This window comes from Xiphophorus maculatus, chromosome 20, assembly GCF_002775205.1.
Source record: "Xiphophorus maculatus strain JP 163 A chromosome 20, X_maculatus-5.0-male, whole genome shotgun sequence".
In the NCBI taxonomy this organism is placed as follows: Eukaryota; Metazoa; Chordata; class Actinopteri; order Cyprinodontiformes; family Poeciliidae; genus Xiphophorus; species Xiphophorus maculatus.
In genome coordinates, this window is record NC_036462.1 from 26,248,204 (window position 1) to 26,261,851 (window position 13,648).

The following is a 13,648-nucleotide window of genomic DNA, read 5'->3' on the forward strand; positions in this document are numbered from 1 at the left end:
CTCATTAAAAATGCGTACTATTTTTAAAAGCAAGGTCATTGCCAGGAAACCAGCTAATTTAAATTAACTATTTGTGGAAAAGAATACTGCTCAGGTATCCTGCTATAATTATACTTGGTGGCTTTCGTAAAGCAAACAAGCATGAAGCTCCTCTACAAAGGAAGATTTTTCCAAATTTTAGTCGGGGTGCATGTGCATAGTCGAGCTTGTAAACAGAGTTTTGAGCTTTATTATTATTTTTCAGTGATGAGTGAATGTAAACTTCTGACTGGTACAGTTACTGCTATGAGCAGTATCCATGTCCGGGTGTTGTAGTGTATTTAGGTGTGTCTGACATTGTCAAGCCCATGAAAGAGGTTGATGGCGAAGCCTTGTTTCTTTTTTAAACAACGCAATTAAAAACAAAAACTTGACAATCTTTAAGTACATTTCTAGCAAACTTGACTAAAACTAAACCAAATTTGACTGAAGAATCGTGATTAGCACTGGTTTAAAATACTGATCCGACAGTTGAGGTGGTAATAATCTGTCTTGCAAACATAATTTTGTCCACAAGAGGGAGGCAGAGGGCTGCTAAGATGAGTTAAAAGTTATTCTGTTGATTCTCCAAAAAAAGACTCCTACGATAATTCTACTAACAATACAGAGCAGTCAATCAAACACTAATGTTTCATTCTGTAATATGTAAAGTGCTTTTTAAGTGTGATTAATACATTATGGAATACTTCCATACTGTACTGCTTGGATTTTGTATGAAAGACGAGAAGTCTTAATTGCAGAAGTTCAAATTTTAATAAGAGTTTTATACTCACTTATGTACATTTGTGGAAAAAAAACCCAGCAAGTACAATTGTCTTCAGGTAACATAACATGAGGTTCCATTAGAAGATGCCATTTAAGTGATTCAATTGCCTGAAACAGAATTTTCCAAAGACATCTTTACTGATAAAAAGTACAACTCCGACACAAAAACAAAGCCTTTAAAAACATGTCACTCTGCTCTGTGACTTTAAGAGCTCACTTCATCTCAAACAAAAATCCACATCAGCTTCGAGCGTGACCTATTTATTAAGTTCAAACATCTGAACTGCATTTTCCATCTTCAATGAAGTTCCAAGCATCCATTTCAGTTCCCGCTGCCTGGATGCAATAAAGTGCATAAAAGCCGATTAGGCTGTTGTGGAACACGCCGTTCTTGCGCTCAGACAGATCTACTGTTCCTCGTCGCTTGGCTTCGAGACCGACATTTCTGGGCTGTGGTATAAATACATGTAGGAGTCGCACAGAAGCCTGCGGACCAGCTCCGGCGCGAGAGCCGGGTTCGCCCGGGTCAGTTCCTCCTCCGGCTGGCCCAGGAAGTCGCCGAGCTCGGGACAAGCTTGGACCTCGGGAACGCTGTAGCCCTTCTCGTCGTCGCCTGCGACAAGGAGAGCGACCTCAAGATTAGTGATCAGCTTGAAACGAGATAAGAAGGGCAAGTTGGAAGATGTCAGAGTTGCTCTCAACTTCTTTAACTCAACTCAAGGTTGAGTTAAAACAAAAATACTCCAGTCAGGAGGAGCTAAAAAAAAAAACAACAAAAGAAAACGGGGGGCCTTCTGTTGCACAAACTTTTTTCTTGGGTGAAGTTAAACAAAAACAAAGCAGCTTACCGTGTCTGTCCGCCATGCTGTCAAAGAAGAGCCATGAATGGGGATCAGGGCCGTATTTGACAAAGGACACAAAGTGGCTGGTTTGAATGCAAAGCACACCAAACAGCTGCATGGTGCGCCTCAGCGGAGGAGCGTCGGTGGCTACGCCTTCAGGCAGAGCCAGCGCCTTGGGAGAATGGCTGCACCGCGACCGATGGGTGTGTACCTGGAGAAAACACCATCAAGAGTTAAATATTCTACTCTCTAAACCCAGTGAGTGGATTACTCTTTTGAAATGGTTTCCATGCCTACCTGGGTGTTGCAGGTACTGCAGTACTGCTTGATTCTTCCTGGTTGCAGTTTATGGTCTGGCAAACACTGGAGACACTCGAACTTTGCCATCTGTCCGCAGATGAAACATTCCCTTGGAGCTGTTGGGTGAAACGGTAAACGGTCCGTGAGCACGTTTTCACAAATGAGTGGATTGTATGAATGAAATACAAACAGAAAGTCCCTCACAGTTGTACAGCAGATCTGTGACGTCCAGCTCAGTGGATGGAACGATGTGAGAAAACATCTTGTACTTGCTTCCACACCTTGGCATCTGGATTATGAGGCAAGACGGCATCTGAGGGAGGCAAAGGATTTTTTTTTAATGCTTAAACACGAAAAGAAAGTTTTGATAAACTCCTTCAGGATTGGTTTTCAGGAGCGAGAGAGGGCTCACGGTTTCGAATTTGATGTCGCCCGACATGCAGGACGTGTCCAGCAGCTTTTGGACGGTGGGCGTCTGGCCCATCTGCTCCTTTTCCAGAAAGATCTGGAGTGTGTAGGCTCCGTGAGAGCTTCCTCCCTCCGATCTTAGGAGACACGAGTGTTCGGTAACTTTACTACTAGAAATATGGTGTATGCCAAGTATGCACTGTAAGCTGGGCGTCGTAGTAGCAACCTACCGGAGCTTCAGCAGGGGCTCGATGCAGAGCACCTTCTGAAACAGCACTGAAATGAACTCCTCGGGATCTGAGTTTGGGGAAAAGCAGCAAAGAAAACGACCGTTAACAAGTTAGACTCACAGAACTGTTCGCACTCTGACTGGCAAAAGAATTTATTGAACTTTTTTCACTACTCAATAGTATATTTTATTGGGAATTTATGCAATACGTCCAACACTGCATAACAGTAAACTACATCTTTTGCTGAGATTAAAATCGTCTTTTTTGAATTCATGTCTCCAGGCTTCGTAAATATAATAACTTACATTTATGCACATTATTATTATTTTTTTTTACATTTTTTTAAATAGCTTAAGTTCTTTGGCATGTGAGCAAGTCTGGCTGCAGACTCTCAATTGGATTTTACTTTGGATTTTGACTGGGCCATTCTAACACATGAACATGCTTCGATCTAAACTATTTATGTATTTATAGATTCGAGTGAACATGTGATGTGTTGATATAAAAGATGTTGAATGTTAAGGAGCAGTTGGAAGGGAAAAAAATCTTATATCTTCTATACCTTCTCTCAATTTGCTCTACCATAAGTAACTAAACATCAATGATCCATCCAGATTCGTCTTTAAACACAAAACAGGCAATAAATGTCTATATATAAAGAAATTATAAAGAAAATGTACATTATTTTTGTACTGATACTCTGAATCAATGTACTTCATTATACTTTGATAGAATATTATATTTGATTATTTTCTTAAAAGTAACAAGTGATCTACCCTCTTTGGTTCTATTTGTTTAGTTCAGAGGGGTTTTTTTTTATCTCCTGCCTTCTCAAATTATATCTCTCTTCAATAAATCTGAACTATTGATGACTGCAGTGTTCGCTCCCCACCACACACAGAGATCATTTAGTTGTATTGGAGTAAAAGGAGTACAAGACAAATGCATACCACACTTTTTCAGAATTGCCTTTGAAGATATTTTTTTTAAAAAAAACTTAAGAATACCCTTGTAAGGCTCCAGATGTGCTGCAGTATGTACCTTTTTCGTTTTTGCTGAAAGTCTCACAGCCAAGTTTCTTCCGGAAGTTCATCACACTCTGTGCTGGCACGAAGCCTTGTCTGCAAGGAATGGAAACAGTTTAGAAATGTCTTTTATAAGACAAGAGCAGGTCAAGCTGAGGAGTGTTAAACCGGCGTTTTACCTGCGCAAGCGATTGACTATGGATTTCAGGATGCAGGTTATTGGTTGCTCTTTGCCAGCCGGTTTGTTGCAGATGGCATCCACAGTCACAGATGAACTAAACAAACTGAGATACAGAAATATCTCTTACATTCTGCATTTCTCCAAGCACTAATTTACCTGTGCAGAGGCTTCAGTTGAAACAACAACGATAAAGTGAATCTTGGCGTCCTTAGAAATGAAATCAAATTGTTTTTTTGTTGTTGTCTTGTTACCTGAAAAGTGTGGCATCCAGGTAGCATGAGTTGATATGACCCTGTATGCCCTTCATCTTCCCCACGAACAGCGACGCTGCCTCTGATTCAGGGACAGGCGGCGCGTCTTCCTCCGACTCTTCATACGCAGGAACTGGAAAGAAAAACCCCCGCAAAACATGGAGTCTGTGAAAATCAGTCAAGTTTAACCAACTTCAAAGCAAAAAAAAAAAAAAAGAAGAATCGGGGGAAGTTTAAAAACAGCTGTAAAGTTACTGACAAGTTGAACGATCCGCAAGATCTTTAAGTAAACACTTTTCTTCATAAGGACTCCCCGATACGCTGTTCAGTCTGCATTCCAGTCATTATTCTGTTTAATGCTGCAGATAAGATCAGGCAAACACAAAACATGTTTTCCAGCAATAATTTTTGACGTGCGTTTGCAAGAAGCGAAACGAGATGACCCATTTTCTCCACCTCATCGTGACCATCGCAGTCACTCCCAGCCTTCGCAAAATTCCCTACCTGCATGCACGACGTCAGCGCGCGGCACTTGGAAATTAAACAGCCACTGATTTATTGCAGGGAAAGCGCTAACGCCGCATTATGCAACACTACCATGTCATAAAACGTAATTAAAACTGCATTATGTAATAACGTAATATAATTGCGCTTCGAACCATAATTAAACATCATTAAAACCGCATTATGTAATAATAATCTTGACAAAATGTTATAAATTTCTAAAACACTACAGAAATACTTTCAGCCGCATAACAACAATATTACATTTTGTTACAAAATGTGGAAGTGGGTCTTTTTTAGACATGATCATTTGAAATAAAGGCACATTGCGTAATAAATCACAATCTGTCATCCTAATCAATATACGTCTAATAACGATGATGTTACAGATCCTACAAGCATTTAAATTGAAACTTTGATCAATGAAAGCCAAACTTTCCGTCACTTTGCTGCCTTTTCAAACTAGGCCTAAACAAAAAATCGATTAATCGCATGATAAATGAAAATGATGGACCTCATTTTAATCTATCGGCTTTATCGTGTCTTCCTGCCTTTTTCTCTTTCTATTGCTGACACCTGATGGAAAAAGGCTCAACTCTGGTGCTCTCCACTGACCCTCCCTTCCTCATTTCCTCGGCATAATGGAGGAGTGAACTATTGCCAGATATGCCCGTCTTCTCTATCTAAATCTAATGATTATTGAAGGGCAATATAGTATACAGACTTCATAATCTGTACTCTTTTGGTTGAATGTAGTTTTTATTTCTACTTTGGTTTTATGTTGCGCTTAGTTTTCATTCAAGTGCAGCTTTTGTTAACGGAGACCGAGAGTCCATTTTATTTTTGTTTTTGGTTGTCTTATTTATTTTGTTTACCATTTCCAGTGTTTAGTGTTCTTTTGAAAATGACGTGCATTTATTTTTGGCAGGATGTGTTTGCATTATTATGTCATTACATCAGTTTAAAACATTATCGTTTATCGCAATAAATTTTGAGACAATTAATCGCTCAGCAAAGTTCATCATGACAGGCCTGTTTCAGACTCATAGCCAGAATATATGCCAAAACAACTCAAATTGCATTTGAGAATTTCATCACATTTGCCGTCTAATTCTACACAATGAGGTCTTAATTTTGTTTTCTTACATATTAAAACTTTGATTTCATTACATCGTTACAAGTTGTAGTGTCACATGGGCCTGTCATAGTAAAAATAAATTACTGGATGATCAAGCAAAGTCAAAGTCATGGCATAATAATGTAAGTATCAATAAACTTTAAATTCTAATGAACATTTAACACTGAAATTGGAAGATATTTTAAAATATCTAAAATAAATAAACAAAAATAATAAAAAAAAACTTCAAATAAATTTATTAAACTAAATTGTCCTTCAAGAAAAAAGGACTAGTTAAGACCGAAGCGCCAGACTGAAGAATTTTCTCGTCCAGTTTTTGGTAGAAGGAGAAAAGCGAAAAAATTATGCAAATGAAAATTATTGAGTTTGTTTTACTTCATGGCGCGATTAATTGATTTGTTGCGACAGGCCTAGCGTTACACTCTCCGTTGTGGCTGCTTGCATTTAGAACAACAACTATAATTTTCCATAACATGGCAGCTCTGTTGTATATCTCTAGATTTACAATAGAAATGTATACATGTGTGTAGTTTCAGCTGTGTGTGCATAACTTGAAATAAAATATCAAACCTGGAGGGATTTCTGTGGTCTTGAACGTCTCCGTTTCCGTGGCGGAGCAGAGGAACCGGCTGTCTGGGCTGCATTTTGTGACGGGAACAAACAAAGCGCAGTTCTGCCTGCAGGTGAAGTACCGCTGATCTTTGTACACCCCGTCAGAGCAGCCCGTCACTTCATAGTCCTGCGACCACATCATACTAAAATAAGCATAATCGCCGTTTGTAACAAAACCAGAAGAACATTTATGCAAACTTTGAATCCCTCACCAGCTCAAGCCCGGCCCACGTCTCCGGCTTCCCGTCTGGGATCCCCAACCACCGGATCACTCCGTACACCGTGACCCCTGCGTTGTTGACGACCTCCACCAAGGAGCCGACCTCTAGAGGGACGGGAGGCTCGCTCTGCGTCTGGCCTGCAACGACGCTTCGCTCCGATTGGCTGTCGGCAACTTGTCCTCTGAGCGTCCCGATACTTGGCATGGAGTTGATGCGCATCACCACTGTCCCAGTTGAGCCTGCAAACGGGTATGACAGGTGTGTGAGTGAGAGGGAGGGGACAGAGTCATGAGACTTTTTTTTTTTTTTTACTTCCAGGCTGATCACATGGCATCTCGGCATGTTTCCAGCCAACATGGCACCATAAGTGTGATGTCTTGCGTATGTATTCACATTCCCAGAAGTTTTTTTCCCTAAATTTTATCTCCAAAAACTGGAGAAAAATACATCATATTTTGTGTTTTTGCAGTGTTGAGATAGTTTTAAAACCCAACCCTACTGCAACACACAGTCTGACCTGTCTGGTGTGTTCTTCAGCCTTCACGAAGCTAAATGCAGCTAGCATCATGAAGGCTGAAGTAGTTCCCTCACTACTGAGGCCTCCAATAGGACAGCTGAATTCACGAAGGTCGACGAGAAATAAAAAGTTTGTGTCTGTGGCGTGACAAACGCATGTTCAAGGGGTGCGAGTGGTTTTGCAAGGCACTGTATCTACACGCCTCCAGTGAAGGTATGTAGACAGTTTCATGACCGCCAGCTGCAAAAAAAATGCAAGATCATGTGACAAAATCTACTGTCGTACATTCCAGAGCAACAGAACCGGTCTTTCCGGCTGTACGTGTGACAAGACGTACATGAGCGCCTTGCCTGCATCCCTCCCCCCCTCTTCAGGTATCACAGGTCCTTGATCAAAGTCCGATACCTTCAGAGAGGCGATTCTTTAAATCACGGCCTGCTGGAATATCGAGATGTTTTGACATTTTTCAGTTCAGGTCGGTTTGAACTCACCGCCTCTTTTGATGTCTCTGTACTCCAGTCCCAGGGGGACGGAGTAAGACGGGACCACCTGGATGATGTCTGAAGCGGTGAAAATGGGAAGCGGTCCAAGTTGTTTGGACGACAAGTTGTCTTCGGCGTCCTTTGACAGAAACGGAGAACAAGCGGTTACTGGAAAGCAAACAGCTTTACGTACACAGATCTGAAGATCAAGCATGTTTGCATGTGGCGTTCTTTGGACAATTTTGGAAAGACCATAAGGGATCATTTGCTCGTTATTCATCAACATGCAACTGAGGATCAATTTGTGCATGAATTGGGGAAAAACAAACAAAAAAAAACAGACAAACTCACCACGAATTCCACCTGGAAGCCCAGCATGTTCAGGTCGTCCTTGCTCTCCTTCTTTCCGATCTGCATCAGGTTCTTCACCACCCCGGGGACGTGGCCCTTCTTGTACCTGATCACCACCAGGTCGCCCGGGGTCAGCTCGCAGATGGCCGAGAAGAGCTGCGGGTTGCACAGCAACTCCAGGCGTCTGCTGGGGCTGGAGATGTAGAGCAGCAGCTGGGCCTGGTGTCGGGTCAGGGGGTACGCGTCCTCCGCCTTCACCGGGCCCCCGTTCTTGGGGCTCCCGGCGTTGGAGCCGCAGCCGTACATGAGCCCCGTCAGCTCCCCGCGCGCCGTCTCCGCCTCCACGCGACCGATGCAGCCGCGGCAGAAGCCCCTCCGCGACTTCCCGCGGATGACTATGAAGAACCGGTCCTTGCTCGCTGCTTTGGGCTCCATGGTGCTCCCGTCAGGCCGCCTTTCCGTGATAAGGAAGGTTGAATCTGGACGAGAGTTCAAGGAAGCGGTTCAGACATGGAAATGCAGTGGAGTTACAGGATCCTGACCGACTATTACATCATTTTGTTTCCCGATAACACCCCACTAAACAAGTTGTTGGCCAAATAAAAGACTTTCACGCGGAAGTACGAGCTTTAAAAAATTCCCTTTAAGTCCCCACAATAGCTGGTTTGACAGGACTATAGTAGCCTTTATTAAACGAAAAGAGCTCAGTGAAGAGTTCAGATTTAAATTAGAAAGTGACTTTTACTCACTGCCAGTTTGTATTAGTCCAGGTGAGTTCGGCGGATTAAATCGACTCAATGGCAGATAAGTCCAGATGCGACGCTACACTTCCTCCTGACTCGTGCCGAGGAGGAGATAACTCTATTATTATTAATCCTGACCCGCATGTAAAAAAACAACGCCTCCTTCCAGAGCTTTAAACTCTCCGCCCACAGCGGTTATCACGTTAGAGAAAAAAATAGTCCCTCCGTCCCGAGCCACCTGACGAGCAGCAGCTGAGGAATGAGCAGCGATAACGTTCAGCAGGGCCGTGCAGAGACCTTTGGAGGGGCAGGGGCTCAAAGTTAAAAAGGGCACATTGAACAAGATCTTAAAACTCCGAACAACAACACAGCAACAACCCATGTTGATCAAGAATTTAATTGGATGCAATTATATCATTGCCATCATGCAGGAACAATGCAAAGCAAAAGTAATACATATTTTCCCCCAACAGGTATAAAGTTGCTGTTTCTGCTGCTGACAGTCCTGGAGGGCTGAGCTGATCTGAGACTGTAGCTGTTAAACAGACCAGAGCAGAGAAAGCTGCTTATAAGAAAGTTTATTTCGTAACTTTATAAAGTTAGGAAATAAACTAATTTGCTACCTTTTTACTAATTAAGCCCTAATAATATCTATTTAACCTCTAGAACAACCTGGCTGCAGACTAATTTATAGATCAAAAGCTCAAAGAGGTTAACTCTATATAATGTTTTGATGTTAAACCTCTGAGACCTAGAGACCTATATTTTCTAACGTCAACATCTGACCTACGTTTTTATTCACAAACCAGTGTATGAAAAAATATTCTTGCCCAACCTTTTTTTGTAAAGTTTGTACAAATTGTTTGTGTGAATAACAAGCTTCTGGTGACTGGCAGAGTTAGTACATGTAGTAACACACATAGGCTACATGTCCGTCTTAGCTAGCACATAAAAGCTACATTGGCTAAGCTCATTTTGCTAATTCAGCAGTAAGTACTACTGATATTTATCTTAGTATTACACTGAGGTGAGTAGAGGACTCAAGTCGTTATAAAGTTACATTGTTCATAGGATAGAAATGAGGCAAAAGCTAGTTCTAAGGTTGTAGCTTGTTTATTGTTGCCATAGCAACTTCATAGCAACTGCCTACCAAGATGCTTGTCAATTACAAAGCTAGCAAAAACGAGACTCTCAGGTTTGTTTTGGTCATATTTACCCAGAATTCCCTGCGCTGTAGTCCACTTCCTGCTTTTGGAGCGGTTTCAGTCTGCTTGGTGTTCACATATGGATTCAAAAGGCACCAGAATTCACTTCAACTGAACAGAGACCGAAGTTTGTAGACGGACCACAGTTCACTTATTTGGTGCGATTACACGTTCACACCTCAACAACCAAACCAGACTTTCTACAGAAACGGAGTCGAATTAAAGCGGATCAAACATGGCTGCTGCCGCTGCAAGCGAGCCGCTGAATGTTCCGGATCAGATCTGGTCCAGGAAGTCTTGGATGAACTAGCGGCCCGGCGGCGTCTTGTAATCCAACATGTGTTCTGTGGTCGCTGCATCACCAGCGGCGCTAAAACAAAAGGATCCAGACGTTCTGGACCCGGTGAGTCACACAGATGAGGTTTTGATTAGCCGAGTCGGCGCTGCAGCAGGAATCTCAATCTGTGGACGAGGGTCAGTTAAAATACTTTTGTCCCGTCTGTCAAACTGGGGATTTCTAAAAATAAATTCACCTAAAACATCTTTAAATTGCCAAGTTGTGATTGATTGTTTTAATGTTTTAAAATGCATTAGTCAGGTCATTTAAATAAATTATTTTAACATTTCTCTTTTATTTATTTAACCCAGATGTATTTCATTTGGTTATTTCATTATTTAAATTGATTTACCTTATTTATTTTTTAAATTTACATCTAATTTAATTCAGATTTAATTTAGTTTTTATTTATTTGAATTTCTTACAATTTAATTAATCTAATTATTTTGTTCAATTATATTTTTAATTTATATTTACATTTATTCATTTTGATCTAATTTGAACTATATGTTATTAATTAATTTTCTTCAAAACTATTTTAACCTATATGTATATTGCTCATTTATTTTTCTTAAATTTATATTTACTTTAAATTTATTTATTTTAGATTCAATTTAAAATAGAGGTTTAATTTAGCTTTTTATGTATATTTATTCATTTAGTCTAATATATATTTTGTTTATATGATAATTTTGTATTTGAATTTAATTTAAATTTATTTATTTAAATTTGATCCGTCTGTAAAGATTTCTGGTTTTCTTTACTTACTACTTACTAGTTAAAAACTCATAAACTAAACGGTTCAATAAAGAAATTAAATGATTTATGACCCTGCATTTATGGCAAAGCAAATGTTACAGATTTTGATCAGCTTTAAAACAAAAACCCCATGCTGCTTGCTGACCTAAAGAGGCAGAAAAATGCAATTTTGATGAATTTAATGGGGGGGAAAAAGCAATTTCATATCTGACCACAATGCAAATCTGTCCAGTTGAGTTGTGCATCAATAATTTATTAAGTTTCTTACATTAACAGAACAACGTTGAGTAAAATTAAGTTTGAAATCAAATCAAACGTGCCCTGAAACACTGCAGAGAGCAATTTGTTAAACACCATTACAGCATAATTGCTGTGCAGTGAAACTTTATCGCTTCCCTGCGGTCTGACTTTTCTTCTCTTCAGCAGCAAAACAAGGAGTTTATTACATGCTTTGGGTTCAGTCTGACCCTGAAGAACCACTTTTTCATCCGGATCTGAACCAAACTGGGAGAAAAAACATATAAATACCCAACAAGGCGCAGCTGATTAACACTAATTAACCACAGAGACCCTGGAAAATTTCATTCTAAAAGCAAAAAAGTCACAATCTAATAAATAAATACTTTTAAATAGTAATGTACATTGAAACTATATTTATAATATGCAGATATTCAAATGTTGTTTTAATGTATTTAATATGTCACTAATGAAGAAATAAAACGTTACATCTGATTGGTTAATAAAGTTAGCCCCGCCCACTGATCGCTAATAAAAACGATTTAATAAATTCATGTTATTTAACACAAAACTCTAAAATAATAACATTAAATATTTAAGTTATTGTAAGTATTACTCCCATATATGAATATTTATGGCATATTTCTTACTTTTTGAACCCCGTCTGCTTCTCATTTCTGAATCCTCAACTACAGGTAAATATTTTCTGACTGGATAAATACTTCATTGTTAAGAGGGCAGGAAAAATTAAGACTTCCTGAAAAGGTGAGAGTGATGGCTTCCTGGAAAAGCCAATGACATATTGGCAGACAAATATGACAGATTGCTGGATAAATTTTTTTTATAGTTGCTCATTTTTGGTGGCTCAGTCATACAATCACACATAACCATTGAGAATTTGGAAACGGATGATTTTCATTTGCCAAAGTTATGAGGGGGGAACCAAACATTTCAGCTACCTGAAATAATCTGTCCCCCTCTCCAGAACCAACACACGCATTATTAACTCTGTTTGTAACATTTGGATGTTAATTATTTTTCCCTAAAATTGATCATCGAGAGAAGCAGGACTGAATCATCACACACTCACACAGATGTTTGTATTTAACATGCTAGCTGATGCTAACGTGTTCGTTCAACAGTTGTCAGTCAGTGTTTATCACAGCCTAACAAAGTAAGTTATTCCAACTGGCATCTCAATGAGCCGTAAGCATTAAATGCAAGTGAGTCTATAAATGAGAGAGAAAATACCCCAAACGTCGGATATTAGCTATTAACTAGCGATATTAAAGCCATTTTGTTCACGGTAACATCGTCAGCTCTCAATGAGATAAACCGAGTTCCGATTTCATGAAAAAACTAAATACCGCCCAATTCATATCTAGTGTGCAAAGGACAAATAAAATAATTTCTACCTATTCTGGTCACAACCAGAGGAAAATGAAGCTGTAGCTTCCCCCACCACGGCATTTGAAGCGTTAAGAAATATAGGCGGTGTGAGCTTCCCACACGATGTGATAAAAATTAAACCTGACGGCTGCAGACGCCGCAAAACTGCGGGAGTTGCGCCGGGCGAAGAGAGGCGATCTGCGGATTATCCGTTTCATTGTCAGTAGAAGAGATTATCTAGGCAACAATCAAAATAAAGAAATAAATTGGGTCTTCTAGGACTGTGCATTGTGTCAATTTATGAACACAGTGTGCAATTCTTAAAGAGGCAATAAATAAATAAAATAATAATAATTGTATTAAATAAACACTGGCAAAAACCGTGTTAAAAAAACAAACAAACAAGAAAACTGCTATTTTGCTAATTCTCGGTCATATGCGTCAGTTTTTTTAAAGCATTAAAACAACAATATTGGAGAGGACAAAGAACAATGCTGAAACTGATTTCAGCTCCTGCAAAATTATTTATGACAAAGTTCTCTGATAAATATTTCCGCCTTGCCGAGTGAAGACAAGACACTGCAGAACAGACCAAAAAAAAAAAAAAAGTCCAATTCATCCTAACTTTGAAAAGCCAGAAAGTGTGCAAAGCTTGCTTTGGGCTGAGCTTTTTCATTCAATATTTTAAAATAGAAAAAAAAAGTTAAATAATTGTATATTGAAGCAGAAATATACAAAAACTTGATGTTTGAATTGGCTTATGGTTACAAGAATTTTTCTCTGGAACTTGCTGAGGTAGATTTAACTAAATATTACTTGTACGTACACATAAGCCTTGTGTACGTACAAAAAGATACAGTTTTATAAAATTGTATGAACACTTATGCGGACAAGCCGAAGTGGATGATACGGCGATTGAGGACATATTGTAATTTGAGTAGTTATTCAGAAATCTGACAGCTGTTTTTTTTCTTTTTTTCTTATGACGCAGTCAGCATGCATGTGTGACAGAATCTCGACTGTAGATCAGTTTTACATAAGGGCCCTTATCTACTTCAATATGAGCACACATAGGGGCCCCCTGTTCTTAACAAGCACTGGAATCAAATTTT

General features: G+C 39.6%; 1 protein-coding gene across 1 annotated transcript; it reads right to left on the reverse strand.

The window, feature by feature from the left end:
* Nucleotides 1-780: 780 nt before the first annotated feature.
* Nucleotides 781-8,771, reverse strand: LOC102231502 (ubiquitin carboxyl-terminal hydrolase CYLD-like). The gene is made up of 14 exons (XM_023324548.1): nt 8,616-8,771; nt 7,867-8,345; nt 7,525-7,654; nt 6,508-6,755; nt 6,254-6,422; nt 4,042-4,174; nt 3,789-3,893; nt 3,626-3,705; nt 2,585-2,651; nt 2,359-2,491; nt 2,151-2,259; nt 1,944-2,062; nt 1,653-1,857; nt 781-1,417 (listed from the first exon to the last, which is right to left on the reverse strand). The coding sequence occupies exons 2-14, from the start codon at nt 8,299-8,301 to the stop codon at nt 1,212-1,214; spliced, it is 2,139 nt and encodes a 712-aa protein (XP_023180316.1). The 5' UTR covers nt 8,302-8,345; nt 8,616-8,771; the 3' UTR covers nt 781-1,211.
* Between the last annotated feature and the right edge of the window lie 4,877 nt (nt 8,772-13,648).